The 26,464-nt window shown below is 32.1% G+C and overlaps 3 protein-coding genes across 11 annotated transcripts; all 3 read right to left on the reverse strand.

Moving 5' to 3' along the window:
• Positions 1-462: 462 nt before the first annotated feature.
• LOC100816193 (FT-interacting protein 3) lies at positions 463-3,579 on the reverse strand. The gene is made up of 2 exons (XM_041005015.1): positions 3,203-3,579; positions 463-3,100 (listed from the first exon to the last, which is right to left on the reverse strand). The coding sequence occupies exon 2, from the start codon at positions 3,090-3,092 to the stop codon at positions 702-704; it is 2,391 nt and encodes a 796-aa protein (XP_040860949.1). The 5' UTR covers positions 3,093-3,100; positions 3,203-3,579; the 3' UTR covers positions 463-701.
• A 1,314-nt stretch (positions 3,580-4,893) lies between these two features.
• On the reverse strand, positions 4,894-13,264 carry LOC100816714 (VIN3-like protein 1). Of its 9 annotated transcripts, none has more exons than XM_014762264.3 (7): positions 13,064-13,264; positions 11,987-12,054; positions 9,999-10,105; positions 9,089-9,153; positions 7,343-7,970; positions 6,586-6,896; positions 4,894-6,488 (listed from the first exon to the last, which is right to left on the reverse strand). In XM_014762264.3, exons 5-7 carry the CDS (start codon positions 7,789-7,791, stop codon positions 5,293-5,295), a joined length of 1,956 nt encoding a protein of 651 aa, XP_014617750.1. In that variant the 5' UTR covers positions 7,792-7,970; positions 9,089-9,153; positions 9,999-10,105; positions 11,987-12,054; positions 13,064-13,264; the 3' UTR covers positions 4,894-5,292. The 9 variants fall into 9 exon arrangements, with proteins under 9 accessions (XP_014617750.1, XP_006587507.1, XP_040860956.1 ...); XM_006587444.4 differs by lacking the exon at positions 9,999-10,105 and adding an exon at positions 12,608-12,666; XM_041005022.1 differs by adding an exon at positions 12,608-12,666 and having other exon boundaries at positions 9,089-10,105.
• A 6,752-nt stretch (positions 13,265-20,016) lies between these two features.
• Positions 20,017-23,248, reverse strand: LOC100527832 (uncharacterized). Its single transcript, NM_001251208.2, has 2 exons — positions 22,706-23,248; positions 20,017-20,329 (listed from the first exon to the last, which is right to left on the reverse strand). The coding sequence occupies exon 1, from the start codon at positions 23,178-23,180 to the stop codon at positions 22,710-22,712; it is 471 nt and encodes a 156-aa protein (NP_001238137.2). The 5' UTR covers positions 23,181-23,248; the 3' UTR covers positions 20,017-20,329; positions 22,706-22,709.
• Positions 23,249-26,464: the final 3,216 nt, after the last annotated feature.

Consider the following 26,464-nt stretch of genomic DNA (forward strand, 5'->3'; position numbering starts at 1 on the left):
TCGAGGGTTATAGGCTACCGTTCTCAAAACAGGACGAAGAATAAACTTTGTAGGAAAAACATTATTCTCAATTTTATAGCAAATTCTTTGATAAATCATCAAAAGCCTTTAATTCAGAAATGATCCTGTTAATAGATTAAATCACCATCGATTGCATATCAATACACCAAAAGAGAATAATGAACTGGCAGAGCAGGTACGCTATATCAGCAAATGTTTTTGGTCACAAATAGAATAATTAGAAATTTAGAATTGAGCTAGCTGATTATATTTTTATAAGTATGTAAATTCACTCAAGATATACATTAATCTAGGTTCTACTCAACTAATTGTAGGTGCGGAACAAAATATTGCAGGCAATAGAGTTTGCTCTCAGACTGTTAAAGTGAACTTCAATCCTTTAAATCATATCAATTGTAGCCAAGCTAATCATACCACAAACAGAACAATGATCATGATTTATTTTTGTTTTTCAATAAATACAAAAATGAAGTAATTAACAGAACAAAAAAAAAAATCTTTCACTTGCTTGACCAATCTAATAGAATTTATGGGCATACAAACAGATCGTATTACTTATCTATCAAAAAGTAAGCAGTGAAATAATTAAAATTGGAATATCTCCAATGGAAAAACATGAGGAAGGTGGATAAAAACAAAGTGTTGATGCGAGAGTCACAAATCACAATCTTCCAAGATCATCATAGCAAGCCATCTGATTTTGCAGGCATCCTCCTGAGGAAGTTTTGAGGGACTGCAGGAATATCAAATCGAAACCTTGGAGGCCTTAACATATAAGTCACCCAAATGAACACCAAAATGCGGAAAGGAACCAAATATGTCACAATGACAGCCACAGAACAGAAAATAACAAACAAAGCTGTTGCTCTTGGATCCCTCCAGCTGAGTAGAGACTGCACCCTCTCTCCTTGAGTTGCCAAGTCTGCCATCACTTCTAGCACCCTCCCCGCGACACCTCTTAATCGATCATACCTCCTCTTCAAATTTTCACCACTGAATTTCGACGGAAAGGAATCAAATTCTTCTTCTAGTTCTTCAACACTGGCTGTGTCAGCCTGAGACAATCTCATATCCATATGGGAAGGACACCTTGGCCTTGTTCTATAGCCCCAAATCCCAGCCAGGAGTAGGAAGGAAAATGTTGATGGCAAAACTATTTGCGGACAGAAAATGACAATGAGAAACATGAAGTAACTAACCACCGTGGTAATTGAATTCTTCCAAGCATGTATCTCACGAAACTGTTTAGCAACAGAAACTAAAACATTAAGAAGACTAGCAATCCTGAAAAACTGAGCTCTTGCCCTCCTCATGCTCCACACATTTACCCCCATGTCTAGCATGTACTCCACAACCTCTTTGCTCAGTGGTGGTTCAGCCCTTTTAAACCTCAATGTGGTGATGGCAGCAGCTTGGTTCCTCAAATTATCCAACTGAAATATAGACAATGGACTTAAATAGTGCATCCTTGGGAGCAAAGGTTGTGCATAAGTTTGCAAAACATTCAACAATGATGGACAAGAAAACCTCACAGCCAATTGAATTTCTCCCATCTTCTTTGCTCCTTGAGTGTGCAAGTTTATAAGAGGGTAAGAGTGAGTGTAAATCCTATCACTTTCAAGTGTTGACAACCGAATCCTCACCTTGCCAATTCTCCTATCCACTGGTCCTTCACATTTTTTCCCTCCGGCATTTTTGTTGCCTCCATGCAAGTTTCCGTTGTCAAACACAACAATTGTGATCACAGTGCAAGGATCAAACACTTCCCATGTATATTGCTCATTCCATTTGGGAGAAAGACTATCTACAATAGTCCTTGTCCTCACCCACTTTGGACCGTACTTAGCTACACAAAACGCATTGGTCCGATTTTCCTTGCTCATTGGAGAGAGCCCCACAGCATTCAGGATTCCCAATTCAAGAACACCAATACTGGGATTGCACAAATACTTAGATGATGGCCTTACATCACTGGTGTAGTGAGTGGCCTCATCAAGAACATGGTACCCTCCATCTAAAGAGATCCTCATGTTAAGTTTACTGGAAAAATTAACCTCCTGCTCTTCTCCCTCCTTTTCCTTTGGCTTGTGAAGATTGTACCACACACTAGCTGGTGGAGTGGCATCAATTCTCTGCTCCACATTCTTCAAAGGAACAGCACAAATTGCCAAGCTTTCGTGCTTGAAGTTATTCCCCTGCTCAATGCTCACAAACAAGCAATCATCAAAGGGTTCTGCCACAACAAACATCAAATCCTCATTCCACGAGGGGCTTGTACTACACTTTATAGAACGGCTCCTCAAAGCCAAGTTCCCCAAAACACCTTGGATGAAAATTTCCGAGTTATTATTGCCACTCTTGTTTTTTAGCAACAAATCCTGGGCTTGAATCACATTAATTCTAAGATACCAAAGCCTAGGAGAAATATATACCTTGGAACGAGTGTGAGCAATGTTTTCACCACTAGCCTCTGATGCATCTGAATGCCAAGCCTCAGAAAAAGCTTCATCCGCCTGAGTTCCCATCCAAACAGAAACCATCAACTCTCCTTGAAGCTTCACCCCATTTTGATTCTCAAGCTTGTACCATTGCGGCGCCAAGGGGCTATCGGGAGGAACCCTCATTGGAACATCACCAATTGTGAATGCAGCACGTCCCACGAACTCATCAAGGTCACCATTATCATTAGGGTCACCATTTTCACCCTTGTTCTTCACCACAATCTCCAAAACTAGTACTTGAATCCTCTCCTTGGCAAAAGCAAAGACTTGGTTCCATTCTGGGGTGGTGGTTTTCTCCATGCATCTGGTTGTTCCTGTGAAGCTTCCAACATTCACTTCCACAAAAGGGTTACAAGGTTGAGATTCACTTTTTTCAGGCAAGTCTTTGGCCTTCACCACCCTGACAAACAGAAACTGCATTTTCTCAACCAAGTCAAATGCAGTTGGGAGCCAATCACCACTTATCGCTCTTCCAGCACTGATGTTTGGAGTTGTCGCCTTCAGAGAGAAATCCTCTTTGTTCTTCTTTTGGTTTTGGTTCTGATTCTGGTTCTGGTTTTGATTTGCCATTGTTTACTCTGCATAAAAAGTGAACACAGACTACAATTAAATCAATTAATCACAAACACATATACATAACCTGAACAAATGCCATATATAGGATTAAAGAGAAAACATACAATCACAAACTGTTTAACTATAAAGAACTCAGAGAATGTTTCCTCAGAGTTTGAAAAAGAAAATGGCGTGAAGCCTTATAATAAAGTGCAGGTTTGGTGAAGAAGATAAAAACAGTTGTCAGTTATGAAATAGAATGCAGTGATTACGGTTTGTAAATAACAGCAATGTATACATGAAATTTGAAATTGAAAAGATGTACTACATATGAAATTTTTGTTTAATTATGTGAGTTTAAGCCTAATTGAATAGTAAAAAGCAACTCAAAAAATAAGGATTCTTTCTCATTTATATATTCTGATTTTATCTTCGACTATGTATGATTTAGGGTTTTTCGAATATCATTGTTTCCATTTTTTTTTCATATAAGTGTCTCCATTTTTTTTTTGTTTTTGTTTTTCTACTTACTATTTATGGCAATGCATATCAATATAACACCATTGCATGCATCCTGAAAGTACTAAATAAAAAAATGAACATGCAAGCAAATTTAACGAGAAAAATTCAGTTTTGAAAAGTAACAAAGACGAAAATTCAGAAGAAAAAAATGTCACGCACACACAAAAAAAAGTGAAAGATTGTGCGAGAAAGAAGAGGGAACTTACGTGAACTTGGTTGATCTGACAAGTTCAATTTGCCGTAACCGCCAAAAAGACAAGCAAGTCTACCACCTTTGACGGTGTTTTGACGGCGTTGCACGTGTTTCTTTTTCTTCAGAATTATCATTATTACTAGCACTGATCGTTTTTATAAGAAGAAAACGCATTTAATTTAATTAAAACTAAAAACAGCGGTTACTCAGTTTCAGAGATAACCGCCGTTACTCAATTTCAGAGTAAAAAATGATGAAAGGTGCGTGCTCTTATGGATTATGGATTATTTTGATAATTTAATACACATTTAATTTTATTAAATTATTATAATGCGCGAAGATATGTGTCATGCTAGGTTTTTAATTTTTTATTTTTGTTCGATTCTCGTATATTGTTAGTTAGCTTTCCTTTTTTTTCAAGGAAACTCGTTTGAATGTACCAGTTTTGTTTCTATTTGAATTTTTGAAGACGATTCAATTTAAAACAATTAATGTTATCAAATAACTGACAATAACTTAAGTTTTATTATTTTCTGCTGCCCTTGATCACTCAGTTTCAGAAACTTCGAAATCCTTTTAATCATCAATATCTTAAAAATATTATAATCATTTCACCTATTTCAAATTTTGATTGCCATAAAGTTAAATAAAGTTATTTTTTTATTACACAAATCTGCCAAGAATGCGTATCATGAATATTAAAAAAATGAATTTAAAACAAAAGATAAATCGTGATTCAATTTTAAAGAGAAAAATAAATTATAAGATTTATCCACTCGCTTTAATTTCATATATAATGATTTTTTTTATTTACTCTATTTCTTACCCTCAAGTTTCAATTAAAAAAAAATAAAAGTTGCAATATCGTCATTATCGTGTTAAAAAAAAATCCTTAATCTTAACATGGCTGCAAAGCATGATACAACCACAATGTTATCTATTGTGCCAACAGCTTAGCTTAATATACTATTAGTGGTAGCTTCAGACCTACAACACCCTATGATGATAACAACCATAGATAGGGTTACATAGTAGAGACCCACATCAAGATAACCACAGTCCTAGTAGAAGTGAGTGATAAAAATTAAAACACCAAAGAAATCAAAAGAATGACGGGATGAATAAAATCAGCCATCACAATGTTGCTTGTCAAATGAAAGTAATAATGAAAGGAAAGTTCAACACTAATAATATCTACGATGACTAAATTCATAATTGACAAATAATTGCAGTAATTTAGTAAAATAGCAAATTGCCTTCAACATCCTGAGACTTCCATGTCCCGAGATCCTCCTTCCCTTCAAGGATGAATGAGTTACTACTGTCTGCGCAATCATCAATGCAAATCCTTTTAGCAGGACAAAAACTTGTCCCAACAAAATGAATCACGGTGAGTAATAAAAAATGCATGTACAAGGCAGAAACAATCAGGGTTGATTTGAAAATGGTACTAGTCTTGAAGCAAATAGGGATGATATCGGGTAACAGGATTCCACAGCCTTAACTTGATGACACAGCCTTATTGGAAGAGAGCCCATTTCTTGGCCTCTTGTTGGATATAATATCAGAAAATGAGTCAACTAGTTGCCCTGCCAAACTACTTGGATCATCAATCAGAGTTTGAATGAAAGTATTTACCACCCTACGTTCTTGTTCTGTCGACCTCAAACTAAACCATGTCAGCAATTTCAACCTAAACTCCTGCTTGATATGACCCTGGCATTCTAGCCAGCGAATTACTTTCACACAATACTCAAAGTTCTCGTCTAAGGAGAATGGACCATCAGATGCGCGTAAAGGAGAATCATTTATCAAGGTGCTGTCGCAATCATGTGTCTCTTCATTGGTGCTTGCCATCCTTTTCCTACATGCATCTCCGCGAGAGTCAACTGCTGGAACTTCTCCGGTTGGTCCATGGTTCCAAGTTTGGGAACCACCACTACCGTGTGATATTGCTAAATTTTTCTCTAAATCATGAGAAGCAGCATCATCATCTGCCTCAACAGCCTGCTGCAAAGTGCAACCATTATCTTCATCCCTAGAAGACTCGAACAGAGGTGTAAGCTCTTCATTTAAATCAGGCACCGAAACAACATTTAGATCAAGGTCGCGTGAAACTGAAGGCAACTGCTCTTGTAGATTGGTAGGCTTGATTGTTTCACTTTTCCCACAGCAATTTCTCTTGTCAGCGCAGCAAAACTCCTCAAAGCAGCCTTGTTCTTGAGCCCAAGAAAGATGCAAAATTTTTCCAAGGTCTCGAACCTTAAATCCAGAGTCTTCCATTGTGGGATTGGGCTCCATTTCGGAGCCAGAAGAATTGCATTCAGTTTGAAGGTTCTCCTTTTTTTTATTCATGGCAACTGATGAAGATGAATTCTTTTCCAATATCTCAATGCTCTTGGTGAAACACTTGGCCTCAGAATGACCCAGGTCACTCGTATCTGTAAAAGATACAATCCGAAATGTATATTCTGTGCAAGGCTGGAGGTTGGATATCAAAATCCTTCTCTGAGCTTTGGGAAACACAGAAACGGGATCTTTAGTGTGTGACTCCTCCCTACTTTTGTAATACCAGAGCTTGTATCCCTTAATGTCCACAGAAGATGATGCATTTGACATTTCAATTAAAATGATTTTGACTGAGAAAGCTGTTACCTCTTCAAACACAACCTTGCATGCAGCAGGAAGTGAACCCTCTGCAAGTTAAAGAAGTTCATCATATATACCATATAAATCAAATTGCTTGGGAAGCAAAAAGAATTTATATATTAAAAAAAAAATATTAGTTCCAACCTCTGGATTCTGGATGTACATTGGGAACAGTGGCCAACCATTCATCAGCTTTCTCAATAGCAAGAGAGCAGAGTTTTTGTACATCACTGGCAATAGGGAGTCTGCTGACAATCCCACGTGCCATCTTGGCAGAAACCCCATTAACTGGACCAACTTCAGTTTCCAGTTTAGCCTTTGCCTCTTTTACCATTTCATGTAATTCTTTATATTTTGAAGTACCATCCAAAAGCCTGTAGCTCAAATATATCCTGTAACATAGTACATCTACACGCCGGGCATCTTTTGCTATATTTAGCTGCTTCTTCCAACATCTGCCAGTATTAAACATGAGGCACCAATTTCATCAACATAGACTAAAATTTTAGTCACAAACACAAGTTGAAAATGGTTTAAATGTATTGTACACCTCAATATTCCATTTCACAATCAAATTAAAGGAACTGAGAAAGGCCATGATGGAATTCATTTCTTTGAAAAAGACAAAGTATAACAAAAACTGTAGCAGTTAAGTTTGCTTCATTGTTGCATGCATGTCAAGTGAATAATGGACAAGAGAAGCAGGAGACATGGGAAAATCCATTTTTGATTCTCTTATTCAATATATAGTTATATACATAATGCAGGCTGATACATATTATTTCACAGCATAAACAAAGAAATTTGAAAGATCAATCGAAGCCTCACAGTATCAATAAAATGATACAAAGAAGAGCGGGGTAAAACACTAATAACTAGGGAAGTAAAGAAAATTACTCACCCAAGTATCCCGGTAACTTTACCGCAGGATGCACAACAATAACCACCATCAAGTTGCATCAGTTGTCCATGATCAACAACTCCTACTTTTTCATGTTGAAGAGCACACTCAATATGGCAAGACAACCCACAGGAGTCCCCTTGAGAAGATTCACATGTGCATACCAACCAAAGACTAGGATCCTTGTTATCATCAAAAAGGTGACAAATACAGCAAGAGCACCTTCTACAAAAAGTGTCATCTTTAGAGAGAACAGCTCGGCAGGCAGAATTCTTACAGATCCAGGAGTTTGAATGTCCAAAATCACTAGGTGGGTCAGGAGCTGGTACGAACCGCACCGGGTTTTCTCCTTTGCGATGTTGCTTCCTAGAAGGCTGATTGGTGAGACCAGAAACTTTTTTCGAGTCCTGTTTCTTGACAATCTTACTGGTTGACTTAGTTTCAGCCATCCTGCTTTTTGAAGAAATTTTCTTTTTGTCCTTATCAAAGCAAGTTGGTAAAAGTTCCTTCTTAGGACCAGATTTTAGGAACTCCTAAAGAAGTTCTGAACTTTTTGAAGCATCATCTGAATGGCCATTTTTTTCTGGAGTACTTTGAGCACTGAATGAAAGGCTTTGAACACCAGAAACTGAAATAACAACCAAATACAAAGTAAGTCCGGTGGAAACAGATGGAAAATCCAACTAGAGTAAACAATGAAACCACTTCTCGTATAGATGTTGATCAACTGAAGAGAAATAATAAAAATAGCTGATTAATCCAGAGCAACAACAAATGAGATAAATAATAAATTAAACACAGGTTCAGTTCCACCAAAGAAATATGAATAGAAGATTAATCACAGAGCAGTTTGACCTCGAACACGAGAACTTCAACCCTTCTATGACTACATCGTTCAGATCAAGGCAGTCAAACTCAAAATTTTACTTAGACTCAGGAAGGGGAAACAGAAGCAAAAACCGTTGAATCATAATTCGTAATGCAAAGCATAAGATTCTACAAGATTCATAAAATTCATATATAAGCATATTACAAAGCATAAATAAGAGAAAAAAACATTATAATGCACATCAAATACTTAATTAAGCTTAAATTCGTAATCATAACCATCCCCTTCATCAACCATATTAGCAAGATGATCCCCATATAGATGTGGCACCGCAAGAACATCCACAATCACATTTGTTTTGGGGGAGGGTTGCGAGAGGTTGAAGATGAAGACAAATAGTTATTTTGTATTTCTCGGTTCTCTCAGTAGATGCTTCTTGGTTCTTAGTGTTAGGGTTAGTGAGCACTTGGTTTATGGGCTTGGATTTACGGGCTTAGTTTGCAGAATCCCAGAATGGCCAAAACAATTTGGAACCTGACTTGCCAAGCAGAATCAAAAGTTCAATGATTCTGTGAGGCGATGCTGCAGATTTGTGAGACTGAGCTCACACCAACTCATGCAGGGAGCGTAAAATATTGCATTTCTACGACTCACAAATCTGCAGAGCCTATTTGATTTCCTTTCACAAACAAAATCATGGCCCCAATTGTTTATATTTAACATCAAAGCTTAGCATATGTTGCTACTTGATTCATACAGTCTCATTCTTGCTCTAACACCTGTGTTATTATTAGTAAACCAATACCTGCTTTAGCTCCACACTTGTAAGCCTCATATTTTAACATCATACATAGGCTTAAGAGTATAAACTGGAAATCCAACAACTAGAGATAAACACATCTAGGTTATGTTTCTACCTTGTTATCATGTATGCATCAATCAGCAGTAGCTAGACCACCTGCACTAGAGCCCAGAACCCTCCCTATTCAAATGCAACAGAAGAATGTAAATAAATTGTCCACGATAGTACATTATTACAGATGGAAATTGAGAACAAGAGAGAAGTCATAACAGGATGAACAAGTCGACTGCAACTCACATGAACTCAATCTAAAAACAAATTGAAGAACTAAATGAAGAATATAAAAACAAAAACCTATGAAGAGTTTATTCTGGAGACAGCCATTAATTCATATGCAAAATCAAAGAAAATTCAGAAAGTATTAGCAAGTTTTTATCCATTCCAAATAATGCTACATAAAGCTGTTTTGACTCTTGCATTTTAAATCCTTTATCATTTAATCATGAAGTATCATCCTAATGTTAAATTCTAATCAACACAATCATTGTCTTTGAAAGTATTCCTCTTTGTATGGACAGAATCAATGTCAACTCCATTTCCACCTTCAACTTCAAAAAAAACAATCAAAATTTTTAAACATCAATGTCAAAAATATGAGCAGATGCTAATACTACACTAAATCAGGAAATGAATTAAGCATTTAAGAGAAACAGCCAACACACCAACAAATATTGTATTCAGTTATTTCAAGATGCACAACAACCAAGGAGAAAACCTGGAATCAAGTTCCTCCAGTTGAAATGCACAATTCATAATTAAATAGGAGTAACAAAAGTCAAGCTACACTGAATCAGTTAAAATTACAGAACAACCCCAAAATTATATTCCAAACAATAGGGATCACATCTTCTCAAGGACACAACACATAAAATATATGCACACATCAGGCATTCTCATAATTCAAATACCTAAAAGACTACATAGAGGAAAGATAACAGGAACAGTTGAGGATGAGAAGTCAATACCTCATAAGCACCAGATCCTCCCTACCATGGAACAAGAAAAAGAAAAGAGATATCCTGACAGAGTTGACACTACAGGAGCATCTCCACATTCAACAATGTAGTAAATCCTGGACAGGAATCCAAGGCCAACACGCAACAGATATAGTTTGGAATAACCCTTTATACTAGACTATGCAGGCAAAGGAGAAAGACCTAAAGCTTTAATTTTTAGTTTATTATGCACATCTCAATCAATACAAGTGCAAATCTTTATACGCTTCCACCATTTAAAATATTTTTAAGGAATGTATTCTTCATCGATCCAACCATTGAAGTATACTTAATTATCTTGATCCTTCTTGCCAGATTTTCTTGTGAACAATTACAAATCAATTTAAGATTATCTAAATTAAGAGAATTGATTATCACATGGAAGATTTTCTATGAAATTTGTGCTATAAAGAGTCTTGTCAGGATAAACATAAAACTGTACGGTAGAAATAAATAATATTTGAGTATAATTATATAATCACCGCACACGGGAGTTCTACTAAAATTGTATCTATTTTAAAAGTACCAAGTGCATGTTTGGATAATTGGTAAAGTATTACTTGAGTCATTGAGTGGAATTCATTTGGAAGAAATATCTTCAGTAGAATGAGTTGTACATTTAGGAGGGTTCTTCCTAAAGGTAATTGTTGTAGAAATACCAAAATTACTTTCAGCTAAACTTTTAATACCCTAATTAAATTTTAAGTTTGGTAACTGACAAGACAATTTGGACAACAGAATCACTTGTTGAGGAGCTATTTATACAAGGACTAAATTCATTAATCATATCCCACTCTTAGCATTTATAATACCATCAAATTCTACAATGTATGTTTTAATTGGGAGGATTATATGTACTTCAATTGTTTCTAATTATACTCAATAACAGAAACACGCATATTAATGCATTAATATTTCATAATTTCATATGATATAAACAGAACACTATTGGTATATCAAAATTCATACCCCCAAGGTTTAAAGGGAAAAAATAAATGGACATTCATATTGTGAATAAACATAACAGGAAAAAGCACAAAAATAAATCCATTTAAAAGTTAGTCCCAGATTGGTTTTGTAGACAATCGTCATAGCCTTACCTAATTTATTGCTGAAAATATTATGCCACATAATTCTTCATTATTATTTTCCTTAATAAGGAGGTATCACAAAGGTTCACAAAGTATAACATTTCCATACAACAAACGACAAACAGTACTGTTTATTTAGTAAAATATAATTCCAATTAACAAAAAAGAGAAAGAATAGGAAATTATATATAGCTTTATGCATTGCAGCCCATAGCCACAATTACTTTCCAAATCTATACCATACAGAGGAAGAAATACAAATACTAGATTGTAACCATATGTGTTCAGCATTTATTAAACCTGAGAAGCTTATCCTGATATAACATTGATCCTTGATTCTTTAGAAAATAGCCATGCAGATGATATCACCTCAAGCTTATGTCATCATATTACTCTATTTTAAGCCCATTTTATAATATATTGCATCATAAGAACCAACCCACTTTCAAGTTAGGGTTTGGTCAACAAAAGGGTAAATATTGAAAAAGCAATTAAGCATAACACAAAAGTTATGAGGCACCTAACCATGGGGCTATAAAGTGATTTAAGTGACAAAAGGCCTACCAAAGGAAGCCACTTTCAATATTTAAACCAAACAACAGTGGACTGAAACTGTACATAAACACTAGTCCTTACCAGGGAAGAAAGCAAAAGAAACTTGATGGTTAGTTACTTAGTTAGACATGTTTTGAAACATGAAGCAGTGTGTTAGTAGGTAGTAAAACACACATAAAAACAGAATCATTAGACAAATCACACAGCATGCATCAGCCAGTCAGCATTACAAACACAAAGAATAAACTCAAAAAATTGTTGCAACCTGTCACTACTGAAAGAACAAACTAAAAAAGAAGCAAAAAAACATACCCTTGGCAAGGAACTTGTCTTCTAAATCCATTTGAGAGTATCCAACATTGTAACAGAATGGCCCTTCTCTGACAAGCAGAGAAAAAATGGCATTAAAAGGGTGTTCACGTTATTGTGAAGAGAAAATGAGTCTCATCATGAATCATCACTCCACTCAACTCCCATATCCACATGAACAGAAAAAGGAAACATTTTTAGTCAAGTCTAAGCCATGTATAACACCAAAGCAAATTAACAAACACTAGTTAACCAAAACTTCAAACATAACCAGCACCTCACTTAAAGCACAAATTCCAATTTTGAAAAGATCAAGAGGAGCAAACAACTATTATCAAACACTTCGAAAAGAATTATTTTGGATTGTTCACTTGTTTTTCATTTACCGTTAACGAAAAAGAAAGTAATAACTTAGCACAGGAGAGAGGAGCCATGTTTCAAATTTCAAAAACACCAATGTCAGAATGCAGCTAGCTCCTAATGACTTGAGCACGATAAACAAACAAACACATTCAGAACGCAAAACCAATAGTACATGACACCAACCATAAAAATCAAAAGTATATATCTCAAATTGAAAATTAAAAATATAATAAAATAAAACTACAAATACAGCTGTATTACCTATAGCTCATTTGACTTAAATCCACGTTGCCCCATGGAAAAGATCCAATTCCAATCAACTTCAACGGCAAAATAAAATTATTATTATTATTGTTGTTAATTATTATTATTATTAACTTAAAGTCTTAAATACATTCTAAAATAAATGAAATAATAACGAGATAAATAAATGAGAAACTGAACGTAAAAAGAAAAACAGAAGCACAACAAAATCACGATTTAACCGCTCTTCCAATACACATTGCGTGCCGTGCATTATTTTTCTTAATTTAAAAGAAAAAAACAAATCGAATAAGGAAAATTTAGAAACGAATAAAAAGCGGTTATTTATGCGAGAATCACGAGGCGAACGTCAAAGTAGGAAAAGGGAGCGAGGAAGGGGGGGAAACGAGAACGAATCTGCGAGGAAAAAACGAATCGAAAAAACGAAAAAAAAAAAAAGGTTGAATCACTGACCTTGGGAGAATGGGGAGAGGAATCAAGGGTTTATTGTTGTCATGAAATCCCCAACAACACAACACGACCTGACACAAACGTTGTTGTGGTTGTTGTTAGTTTGCGTAGTTGTGTTGCGATAGAGAGAAAGAATAGAGGAAGAAAAGAAAGAGCTTTGTTTTGTACGAGTCGCTCACGTTTACGTTTTAGGAAGAGAGGAACGTCACGCGCGGGGGATGGGGCGTGGATTAGTGGTAGTTTGAACGGTTCGGTTTTTGTGGGTGCATGGTACGGATAATGTAGTCAGGTCAGCTGCTGCTACTCCTCCCAACTCTTTTTATTTAGAAATATATATATATATATATATATATATATATATATATATATATATATTATTGAATGTATTTGGAGGATTTTTTTTTTTGAAAGAATATTTAGAGGAATATTAATAACATAAATTTTAATGTACTTTATTTGAAATTAAAAAATGATAATTAATGTAATTAGGGTTTTTTTTAACAGGACTTTAAGGTGTTTTGTAAACTTTGATCGTAATTATATGACTAATCTTGGATCTGGAATTTAGTATGCGGTTGGACACATATCTAACATGCACGTATTTAAATAGAATCACGTTGAGGTATTTAATTTTTTTTTTTTATGCGTCATCAGAACATTAAAGAGACAAATTACAATTAATAAAAAAATAGTGTCCACTGCATCAACTAAAATCAATTTGCACACGAGTTAGGTTCTCTTGAGGTGTGCTCAATGTTGACCTATATATCAAGGTTTGGCCATGCGAACACGAATTTTGGATGAAACAAAGACATCTGTTAATCCAGAAAATGATAAGCATTCATGGAGTTCGGTCGCAAATCAAGAGCAAATAACCATATTTCCAAACTATTTTTAGAGCATGGTATATGACAAACAATTTTGCATGAAGGTTCGTAGTTACTTTTTTTTCGTTGCATGAAAGTGTATATGGTAGTTACACCACAATAGTCCAAGTATCCGTTAATCCATCTGTCAAGAGAATACGAAAGATTTCACTGAAGCCTAATTAAGTGTAAACAATGCACAACTGTAGAGTATTAAAAAATACAGAATTAAACACATTCTTTATCACGTTTAAAATTCTTCATTCCATCTTAAGAATGTATTTTTTAAGTGAATAAAATTCAATCTTCTTTTTCAAATTTAATGTATGCTGTGAATTAAATAACACTCATTAAGTATTAAAATTAAGATAAATCTCAATAAGTGTCCTTTAAGGAACTTAAAAGGAGGTTTTTTTCATAAAAATACGTAAAATTAAGTTGTTAAAAAAATTGTGCTTCTCTATGAGTTTTAGATCAAAAACTCTCTTCTTTAATTCTTTAATTCAATACCCGTAGTCAGATCCTAAAGTTAAAGTTGATAAAATTGTGAAGAAGAATCAATGAGAAGATTTATATAATTTTATAATCTGTTTTACAGTTCAATTGATAATTAACCAATATATTAAAAAAATTGTTGGTGGCTTTATTTTTTTAGTTGACCATTGCGGTCTCTGTCTCTTTCTTGTTGCCAACTCGTCGTTTTCAGGTTTAAAAATGAACATTGATATTGATGGACATTAATGTTGAAAATTATAGAAGTATCAAATCCGCTGCAACTGTTTTTCCTTCTGTTTTACGTAATCCCTATCAAACAGCTGTACTCGTCACCGAAAGAAATTGAACTGAATATGAATAATAACCTACTAAACTTGTTGAGGGCCTGAGCGGTGCCAATTCAAATTTATTCAAATTAATTTAAATAATTTGAATTGTAATTTTTATCTTTTGAATCGTACTCAAATTAAATCAATCAAATTTATCCCGTTTTAGATTGAGTCACATATTTTAATATTTAAATCTGTTGATCGGTTGAATTATTAATTTATTAAATTATTATTATTATTATATGTAATATGTGTTATGTTTTTAATTTTTTTTTAAAAAAATAAATATTATTAACTATTAATTACATAAATTTATTAATCTGAATTGAGTAATAATTACTATATATTTAACTTTCATGATCAAAGATAAAAATATTTTAGTAATTAGATAACTTCTAAAAATATTTTAAATTTATTTATAAAGAATAGGTATCGTAATTTTCATTAGTTTTGGTAAAAATAAATATTTAAAACTCATCATCAATGTGTATATTGAAATTTCTTATTTGAAATATAATATGTTTAATTTCTCATCTTATATGGATAAATAAATAGATAAATAGGGATAAGTAGAGTAAAATATAATAATATCACAAAATTTTATTTTTTAATAAAAAATCTAACAGAAAATCATTTGTGTCTAATTCATTTAATAAAAATTTTAACTTATAAAAAATATTACATTTAATAAATAATAGACAAGATTTAATATTTTAAATCGTTGACCCAATTAAATCCAAACTATTTACAAATAGATCAATTTGAATTGGGTCTCATTTTTTTCTTAAAAAACTTACCAAAACAAATTCGTTCAAATTTAATTGAGTTGGATAATGAGTTTAATTAAAGTCAACCCAAACCGACTCGCTTACACCCATATTGTAAGCCTAGTTTTTTAAGGCAATCTTTTCTATAATTTATTTTGAATAAAGTAATTTATGTTTAGATGAGAAAAAATATGTACCATAAAAAGGATTAAAAGAAAACAACTAGTCAAATTAATATATTTTTTTGGTTAAATTAACGAATAGCTTTTTTTACTATTTAGGAATTTTTAATTAAGTCTCTAAATTCATTTTTTTAATCTTGTAAATTCTATCAATTGTGTTTCTATGGTTTTAAAATCTGCTACAAATTATTTTTTTCCTGATAATTTTTAGCATGCTTATTCTATCGTTAGATATGTTATAGCACGTGTTTTAATGCATATTTAACAAATCAATGAAAAAATAAGGATAAAGATCTTTCTTACAAACTTTTAGTTTGAGCTCTCTCAATGCTTACTAAAACATGTATTTTAAGCTGATTATAAATTAATTTCAGAGACTGGACATAGTTTGATATAAAAAATGTCTCACTTTATAGTTTTATTTCTGCATAAAATACATTGCAATATTTATTTTCTTTGTGCAAAAGTTATATTGTAATATTAATTGATAGTAATTGGTTTATTTCTTTCTCAATTATCGTATACATGTTAGGTCAAACTTACCTTTTTAAAATAATGTATGGGACTGATATTATTAAACTTGTGAAGTTTGTACATCAGTAGAAATCAACATTCTCAGAATACATTTCAGCATAAGTAAAAGCAAAAGAAGCTAATTTATCAAGGAAAAAAATGTCTGGTATGAATAAGTTTGATGGATCCCATGGACCATATTTGAAGCCAACTCCTTTGCATCCTAAACCGTTAAATTACCATGAAATGTATAAATTTGTTAGTAAAGACTCTTCAACTCTTAATTAAGAATCTTCAGTTTGACTATCTAAAAATACATTTATATTAAAAACCAAAAAAGGAAGAGCAAGAGAGCTTTTCTATCCATAGCAAAAACTTATTCAATTCGTCCAAAAATAGTAAAATATTCATTATAAAAAATATACTTGTAATCATTTTTACTTAATTCAAAGTATAAAAATATTTAGATTTACCGTACATAATTTTTTAAAAATGGGTAAAAAGTAAAAAACCAGTGACAGTAAAAATGCTCATTAAGGAAAAGACAAATGAAGAAATAAGAAAATTAAGGGAAAATAGTGAATAGCTGATGAGTGGGGCCTTAGGCCAGGACAGGGTGTAGCCAGCAGAGAAGAAGGTACATTAAGCAGTAATACCTGCTGTGATTGGTAGGTGCATTCTCCATGCTATCCATTGCGCGTGAGAATAACATTATCCAACAAATTATTAATTGTTTTTTTATATCATTCTATTTATTTATTTATTTGTTTATTGGAGACAAAAAGGTTGTTTGAAGAAGGGTTTGGTTGTTACGTGAGAAAGGGAGAGATCGTGTTTCATGATCCATCGTAAGGGAAATATAAACAAATGAATGTTCATATTTGTGCAAATTAGGTTTTTTATTTATTATGTCAAACAAATTCACTCAATCCAATATATGTGGCTCAATTGATGACACAAAAGATCCGAATTCAAATACCAAGTTTAATTCTTATAAAAATACATTTTTTTAAATGTAAAATATTTTAAATATGATTAAGCTCCAAGATTAAAAATTACTCAAAACTGTTTTAAGAGTCCTAAATTTATGAAAGTATCTCCAGATTCTATTGGAAATAGAAAGATTTCATTACCTGTGGTAAAAATAAATTCACTCAAACATTCTTTCTATGTTGTAAAAAGAAATTTTCATCATGATATTATAACTAAAAGCATGTATAATAATATATTGAACTGAAGAATATAAAATATTTGGGACATTTTCAAGTGTTTTGCATTCTTATTTAGTGGCATGCAGAACTCAAATATACATTCTAATATGACAAAAGAAGATTCTAAACCATAAAGGAAATGAATATCTGATATAAAAAATAAAGGAAATTAACATCAGCAAGATAAGTTTGTCCTGTCCGTAATTAACTAGTTATGTTCTGTCATTCAGCTGCAGTGCTAAGGTAACAGCTAGTTATGTTATGGAGTCAGTAAAGAACCCTGAAATCTTTTTCGAGCAATATAATGGTTGGTTATATATAAATTAAAATTTTTAAGTTAGTTGTGATCCCGTGATTATTGCCGTAGCATTACCAATGTCAAGGTAGCAACTAGCAATGCATGCATCTGAAATTTCTTAAGAAGGTCTGTTAAGTTATATTTTGTGGGTTCAATAATATTTTTTATTATTTGTGATATCATGGTAAAAAATTTATATATAGTTTTAATTTAATGATAAAAAACTCTTTAAAGTTTTAAGAAATTTACACTTTTATAATTTTTATTTTTACTTCATTGTGATTTAATTATAGTATTATTATGTGTCAGATAAATATTATTTTTTTATTATTAAAAAATAGTTTTTTTACATTATACAAGATATAAATCTTATTTTTAAGAGATTCTTCCTGTCACATAAATTTTGTTCTTGCAAGAAATAATTTATTCACTTAAAAAAAAATTCAAGAAACTTTATTAAAGATGTTCTTGTTTGAGTCGTATGATAAATACTTATTAGTAGTATTAACTAAATTAAATTAATAGTAATAAATTTACTTGTAATTTGCCTATATTGACGCAAATCAGTCCCATGCATTAATCTTATAAAACTATAATTTTAATTATCACCTATATTGACGCAAATCCACTGTAATTTGGATTAAAAAAAAAACGATATATTATCCTAGCCAAATGCCACGGGTTGCATGAGACAAAAGAGACAAATGTGGTTTGATTTGAGCAACCATGGTAGATATGGGTCAATTGTTGTGTGTGTTTAGGGGGATGATAAATTATATTTGTCATTTGCCAAGTTGGGAACTAGAGATGCCTTAAATATGAAAGTCAATATTAAGGATTCAAAACTACATAAGTTGAAAAATATAGAGGTCCAAATTAAGTAATTAAAATTGGAATTGTAGTAACACTCTTTCTTTGTCAGCAATATCAGAAAATTTATGTTTCCGACTAATCCAAAAATAAAACAATTGAAGTTTAAACTTTAATCCTATCAAAAAAAAAAAATTATTTATTCTTAATTTTATAAAAGCAAAATGACTTTTTATATTGACAAAAAGTTCACATATATTACAAAAAAAAATTCAACATATAATTTTTATTTAAAATAATAGTTTTATAATTTATTTTAGATCTCACTTACCTACCGTTGGATAATATTGTTCATGCCACCCACTTTATAATTATGTCAATATCTGGTATAAAAAAACTATGTCAGTATATTTATCAATATTAAATCTAAAACTAATAAATGAGTTGAAATCATATATTTTCCGCATAACCACAATCCCTCAAAAAGTATAAAACTTCTTTTAAATAATTAGAAAACTTATTTGGCTTGACTGTTTCATTCCTGCTTTTGGTTAGTGTTCTTGAATTCATTCAACGTGAACCAAACTCAGATTGGAGAAGAATATGGTCCGTGAGTTTCTTTTATTGAAACTTTGTTTTTTATTTATTTTTGTTTCTAATTGGTCAGAATGATATTGAAACTTTGTTTTTTATTTATTTTTGTTTCTAATTGGTCAGAATGATATAAATACTACTGTTGCATTAGTTTTACTTACATCAATTACATATTTCTTTCCGGGCCTTAAAAAAAAGTTACGTTAATTTAGAAAATACATTCAACCAACTCCAATCGTCTTGTCCATTAACATTTTGAAAGATTTCACAAAATCCTTATATCTTAGTTTTTGACTTTTCGGATATATATTAACTGATGAATTAACATGTTTGATTTACAGTTATAAAATTACTTTTAAGACAAGAATAATTTTGTCACCGAATCAAAATCCTTTTGCATTTATTTTGTTTTTATCTGGTAAATTTGTATTGAAACGCAAGTTCCAATATTTTCAAATACAAACTAAACATGCACATAACTCACGAATGTGTTTGTCAAGTTTCAACTTAAATAATTAATAAAAAGCTGTGTAGTTATTAAGCACCAAACTACTTCCTTCCATGGGACTGGAAGCTATTGTGGATGGTGGAATTGGACAATTGGTAGGGTCTATTTTTTGTTATAAGGATTCTCAAGTTTTTTTTTTTCTATAAACAACATTTAAATCTGTATTTTGGATATATATTGTATCTTTTTTAAAAAAGTATTACTAATTCTCAAGAAAATAATATTTTATTTTGTATCTTTCTCTAATAACTTGCTAAGAAACTGTACATCAAACACGTATTAACATGATTAAATTATAATTATAACAAGTTTAAATATAATTTATATAAAATACAAATATATATTTTTAATTTAAATAAGTCTCTTGATCAAAACACAAGTTCTCGTTTAATAAAATTTTATTGGACACATTCTAAATCCAATCATTTACTAATTAATCGACAACGTTGGGAAAAAAGGTTGATATTTACATGGCCATACTACTACAACAGAGAATATTAAATAAGAAACGTACAAAATGGCCTTATTCACGGGTCCAACGAGTGTATGAACATCAAAGTAGATTCGTCTTATGGCATAAATATGATGAAGTAAAAGTACTATTACCCTTGTAATAACACAATCTGCACTTAGTGGACACTGGATGGATGCTATCTCATTACATAACACGAAGGCTGCGAATAAGTAGCTAAAACCCTGCATAAAGGAAGATCCAATCTACGTTAGACTCCACAAAATTAAAGGCCAGTTAAAACAAAAGAAAGAATACCGTGATCGAAACTAGAACAGATTCTAGGAATTAAAAAACAACCAGTTTTATCAATCACCTAAATATCATTCGTAAGTCAACAAGAACAGATTCTAGGACTCAAAACATGTTTCATCAGTGCACCCAAATATGATTCATACGTCAACTAGAACAGAATCTAGGACTTAAAAATAGCCTGTTTCATCAATGCAAAAGAAGATATAATAACGAAATTTTATAATATGATATCTTGACATCTCATCTGGGTCTTCTATTCTCCCAAACCAAAAGAAAAAAGAAAAAGGAATTTGCACCAAACCATCGTGCATGGCTTCAGCCTGCTTGAAGGAAGACTTCTAAGTTGGAGCAAAATACTATTTTTGAAGTACAGCGGATTACCCTGGGTCGTATAAGTGGAACTGAATCATGGTTAACATAGGAACAAGAACCACTGAGACTCAAAGACACTGGGAAAACAACAATGAATCTATGAAGATCAAGCAAATAGGCAGAATACTTCAAAAATCAGAGCTTAAACCAAACTCCAGACCTTATAAGGCCAAACAAAATCCAAAGTAACAGTCACTAACCAAGTGTACCTAACCAAAAAAACAAGTCAGTATAAACCCCAAGCAAGTCAATTTCTAAATGATAAGTAATAGCAAAATAATTCGCAACCAAATAAATTTAAGACAGAAATATCACATTAGTTTGTAAATGTTAAAACCAAGGCAAAACCATTGACAGGGAGAACATATGGCATCCCAGGTAAGGGTACCAATGCTTGGTAGCGGATATTGTAAAGGTGGAATGGTGGAAACAATATCTTCAGAATATTGTGGGCTAGCCAACCCAAAAAAACCAAAGCAATATCTGAGTGCGGTGGTCAACAAAAGGATGCTATGGACAGATTCAGTTCAGTAACTATTTGCCACTGCCAATAGAAAGCTATGAGGAAACAGGCTCAGAACCAACCCCCTAACTGCTAGAATTTATTTTGCAGTTTACCTAATTAGAATAGAACAGAAACCAAAGGAATGAACAAAATAAATAAACACTAAACTCCACCAAGCCACGTGATTCATTTTTCATTGAAATGATAAGACAGGACAAAATGCTGAAGTAAGATCACATAAGAAACAACATTGAGCAATGTAACAAAACTTTATAAATAAAAATGCAAATCCACATCCTCGTATATTTAATACAGTAGCAAAAAATATCAAGCAGAAAAACTAAATAAAATTTTGAGGGGTAACAATGGAAACACGCAACTAAAGCTTTTGAGTTTTGTCAGCCATGGTTCTTCACGTTGAAGAAAAGAGAAAAGTTCGTTGGCAGGAAACAGTCCATCAAATATTAGTCAAAGCTTAGATAACAAGTAAAATCATTAATAATGATTGTTATCCTTACAAGTTATAATCATATTAATACAAATCAAAACATATTACCAATAGTCTCTAAAACTTATTGAATATATTGATAATACCAAGGATCTGTTTTGAAGAATTTATTTACAGCTTATTTGAACTTAAGATATAAGTATATAAGTTTTTCAGAAAGTTTATGAAAATAGCTTGATATATTTATAAACAGCTTAAAGCTCTCTAGGATAGCTTATGAAAACAACTTATATAGCTTATACGAAAACAATTTAACCTTATTTTCTCTTTAATTGTAAAAACAACTTATAAATACTATGTTTACATAAAGCTATTTACCCCAAACGAGCCCTGCATCCCAAAAAACCTATACTATTGAACCCAATGAAAGGACAATGTCAGCCTGTAATTCTAATGAGCACAATCTCTACAAGCCGCCAATCAGACTCATGATATAAAATCCCTGAAAAAGTGAAGATAACAGTGACCAAACTAATTAGATTTTCAATTTTTCATGGTCCCATCAATGTCATCATTTTGCTTTTGCAATGTAACAAAACATGAAAATGAAAGAACTATATCACCGTGCAGCTCTCTCAGTCATTCTATCCCCATCTAAAGTTTTATTTTCATTTCCAATTACAACACAAAAAAAAAAAAACACAAAACAAAAAGGAATAACCAAATCACCGAAAAAATAAAAAGGCACTTACACTATTATCAAATTGTCATATATGATAAGTCTCTTAATTTATGAATAATCACCGAAAAGTTATATCTATCGTCATTTCTAATTATCAACGGTACAACTTTTTTTTACAAATAGGGCATAAAAATTAATCGCATATTCTCACATCAAATAAATCAGATTCGTGTGCAACTGAAAATCAAGTTTTTCTAATTAAGCATCACGAACCAGCGAAAAAATAAATAAACCCTAACCTTTTCACGAAGAAGAGTGCTGGCCCTCGCACGCGGGGCTATCGTCGAAATTCTTCGATGGATACTTCGCCGTGACCATGCCGACCTCGAAGACGATGTCGTCGCCGGAGGAGCGGATTCCGGTGATGGACCACCACTTGAAGAACGCGCGAACCCTAATTCCCTCGAGTTCCGCGATTTTTCCCTTCACGATCTTCCCGGTGATGGTGTCGGAATAGGTGGCGACGTAGTTGTCCGGCGGGAGCGTGATCTTGCACGCGCCGCTGAGCTTGACGGTAAACTCGCCGGAGGTACGGTTCACGGCGTAGCCCGAGACCGTGGTGGCGGGGAGAAGACCGACGGGTAAGCCGTAGTTGACGAGCTCCACGTGAGCCTGCGACGGCGTTGATTTAGGGGTTTTAGGGTTAGGGTTTTGGAACGAATTGGATACGAGATTCAGAAGAAGAGCAAACACGAAGAGGATTTTGGGATTCATGGCGATTTATCGATTCAATTTTGAGTTTTCTTTTATTAAAAGAAATTATTTTTTCCTCTGGTCTTTATGAGGAAATGAAACTGATATTTTTATTTTTATATGTCAACTTTGATATTTATTAAGAGATCTAAATGATTTAGTCTTTAAAAGTTTGAATCCGTCAACTTTCGTTAGTAAAATTGTAAGATTAGAGTGGACGAAAATATTATTAAGAAATCATTTTTGAATATAAACATCAGTAAAATTTATATGCATCAAATTGTCAGTAATTTTCTACTTAGAGGAAATTGTTAGTCATTTTATTTAAACTTAAATGTTATTACTTTTTTTGGAATAAAATGTCAATCACAAAAAAAATGTGATAGATTTTGGTTATTTGGATGAAAATAATCACCAATTTTAAATAACGGTCAATAATTTTATTTTTTTATGAGTAAAATATAATTTTATAATAAATTTTTTATATTTTTTATCATTACAAGTATAACGCTACAATAATCACTTGCAAAAATAATTTATAACAAACATAATATCAATAGTATTGATTATGAATAATAATTTTTCTATCACAACATAAATTATCCAAAATAAATATTATATCAAAATACCAAAATAAACATTGTATTAGTGTATCAATTATTATAAATTTATTCAGATTATAATAATTAATTAGTATCTATAAATAAAAGATTAATCTATCTCATATTTTAGTTCTTCGAATTTTGGTGGCTAGACATTCTTGGTGTAGGTATGAAGCTCATGTAATTCGATTGGTTCTTGTCATGAGATACTTCATCTAACATTATAATTTGAATTGGTGTTGGAGGTTCAAGTAAAGGTGGTCTAAATGCAGTTGACATCGTGGAGGTTTGAAGATTGTTTCCTACAACAATAATAAATAGTGATTAGTTATGCATAACATAATTTAACAATAACTAATCAATAAAATATAAAAATCACTTACTATGACTTGGAGTTAGAACATTTTGAGTTGGAGTAATTTCCAAATTAGTTGAAGGTTGTTCAACTTGTGGAACAGATTGAAAATAGTTAATCTCATCCTACATATGTGTAAAATAGTCATTAGCCTCTGTACAAATTTAATATAACTATAGATAAATAGATTATTGAGAACTAACATTGGTAAGTAATCATTAGCAACTAACATTTCACGTGGATAACACAAATTTAATGTAACTATAATAGACAAATGGTGTATGTAGTGGCATCCTTCGAAATGAGTAATTATCAAAATTTAGTCTTTAAAGGTAACCTTTTGCAACAAAACAAAGTAGCCAAATGGTTGCTAACAATATATATGATTAGTCCATTCTTATACAACACAAATTTTATTTAAGAACAAATGCTTGCTAACAAAATTTTAAAACAATATACAACACAAACTACATTTAACAATAGCAGACCTGCATCAAATCCAGCAGAAAGTAATCATGTATTGGATTAAAGGTAATCTTTTCCAACAAAATAGAGTAGTCAAATGATTGTTAACAATATATATGATTAGTCCCTTCTTATACAACACAAACTACATTTTAAAAACAAATGTTTGCTAACAAAATTTTAAAACAATATACAACACAAACAACATTTAACAATAACATACCTACATCAAATCCAGCAGAAAGTAATCATGTATTGGATTAAAGGTAACATTTTCCAACAAAACAGAGTAGCCAAATGGTTGCTAACAATATATATGATTAGTCCCTTCTTACACAACACAAATTACATTTAAGAGCAAATGCTTGCTAACAAAATTTTAAAGTAGTATACAACACAAACAACATTTAACAATAACAGACCTGCATCAAATCCAATAGAAAGTAATCATGTACTGCATAGTCAGAATTGCATACTCAATGGATTAACAACAGTAGATCAATTCACAACATACACATAATAATTGACAAATTTAAGTCATGTGGTTATTGTATCTGATGGTAATAGTAGATCAATTCACAAAATACACACAAAAAGTGGATTTACAGCAAGTCAGTTGACAACAAGTAATTAGTGCTTAATCTGTTACAACCATGCCTCAAAAACAATAAGAAAACATATCCTTGGATGACTTTTGACTTTTCTGAAACATTGAGGCTTGTGTGGGCATTTTTATGAAATCAAAATATTGATGTATCTTTGCCCTAGTTGTCCATTTGGAGCTTTACTGAATATTCTTTGTCACCCTATTTTGTATTTTCTTGTATAAATTTTGTGTTGGTGATTAAAGTGCAGGGGAATGAACAATGATGGTACAGGTTGTACAAATGAGAAAGACAAATAAACTTCAACTTCTTCTCCCATGAATAAAGAAAGAAGGGTCAAAGACCTTTGAAAAACATAGAAGAAAAAAAAAGAAAAAAAAAGAGAAGAACTGAGAATTTAATGAAAAGCATGGTGAATGCAGAATGTGAAAAGAAAATGTATTGGTTTCCTTGGATTTTAAGTTACTAATTAACGATTGTGTTTGAGCCTTTTGTTGCATATTTCCTTTAGTATCTGCCTTATATTATGAGCATAATCCCATTACAACCTGAATTGTCTCACTTGTTTAGGATCGTTGAAAGTTTGTTTGAGTTGAATTGATTGATGAACAATTTTGTGAACATATCCATTGAATTGTGATTTGAGTGTATACTTAATTACCTGAAAATAGAGAGATAGAGAACTGTGTGAAATAAAGTTCTTTGAGAATTATATGCATATGTAATTTAAAGCCTAATGAATTTCTTCAAAATTTTTGTTGTATCCTTATCACTTGTTGTTATTGTTCTTTGTTTTTATTTTTTTCACTAGAGTTCTATTACAAGTTTCTTGACTAGAGAGAATTAATTGAATTTATAAATCAAAATAATTGCTTGAGGGCAAACAATGCTCAAGCGTGAAGAGGTCGATAAATTAATATTTGACTGTATTTTTATATGAGTTTTCATGTCATATTTATGTATTTTGATATATTTTATCTCACTTTTAATGACCCAAAGGTGTTTAATTTTAAGGGTCTCTTCTAGACAAGATAATGTATAATATTATGATTTGAGTAATTTGAGTTCTTCTCCTCCATTATATGGGTAAATTAGAAATAAATTTAGTAATTGATTGATAATGACAATGGTTTGATTTGAGTTCTTCTCCTCCATTTGTGATTATATGGGTAAATTATAAACTCAATTAGTAATTGGTTTTAGTAATTAAAAACATAATTAATTAACAAAATTAGTGAGAAAGTCATATGTAAATGTTTTTTTTTAATTTATTCTTCG

The sequence above is a fragment of the Glycine max genome, chromosome 9 (genome assembly GCF_000004515.6).
Source record: "Glycine max cultivar Williams 82 chromosome 9, Glycine_max_v4.0, whole genome shotgun sequence".
Taxonomy (NCBI): Eukaryota; Viridiplantae; Streptophyta; class Magnoliopsida; order Fabales; family Fabaceae; genus Glycine; species Glycine max.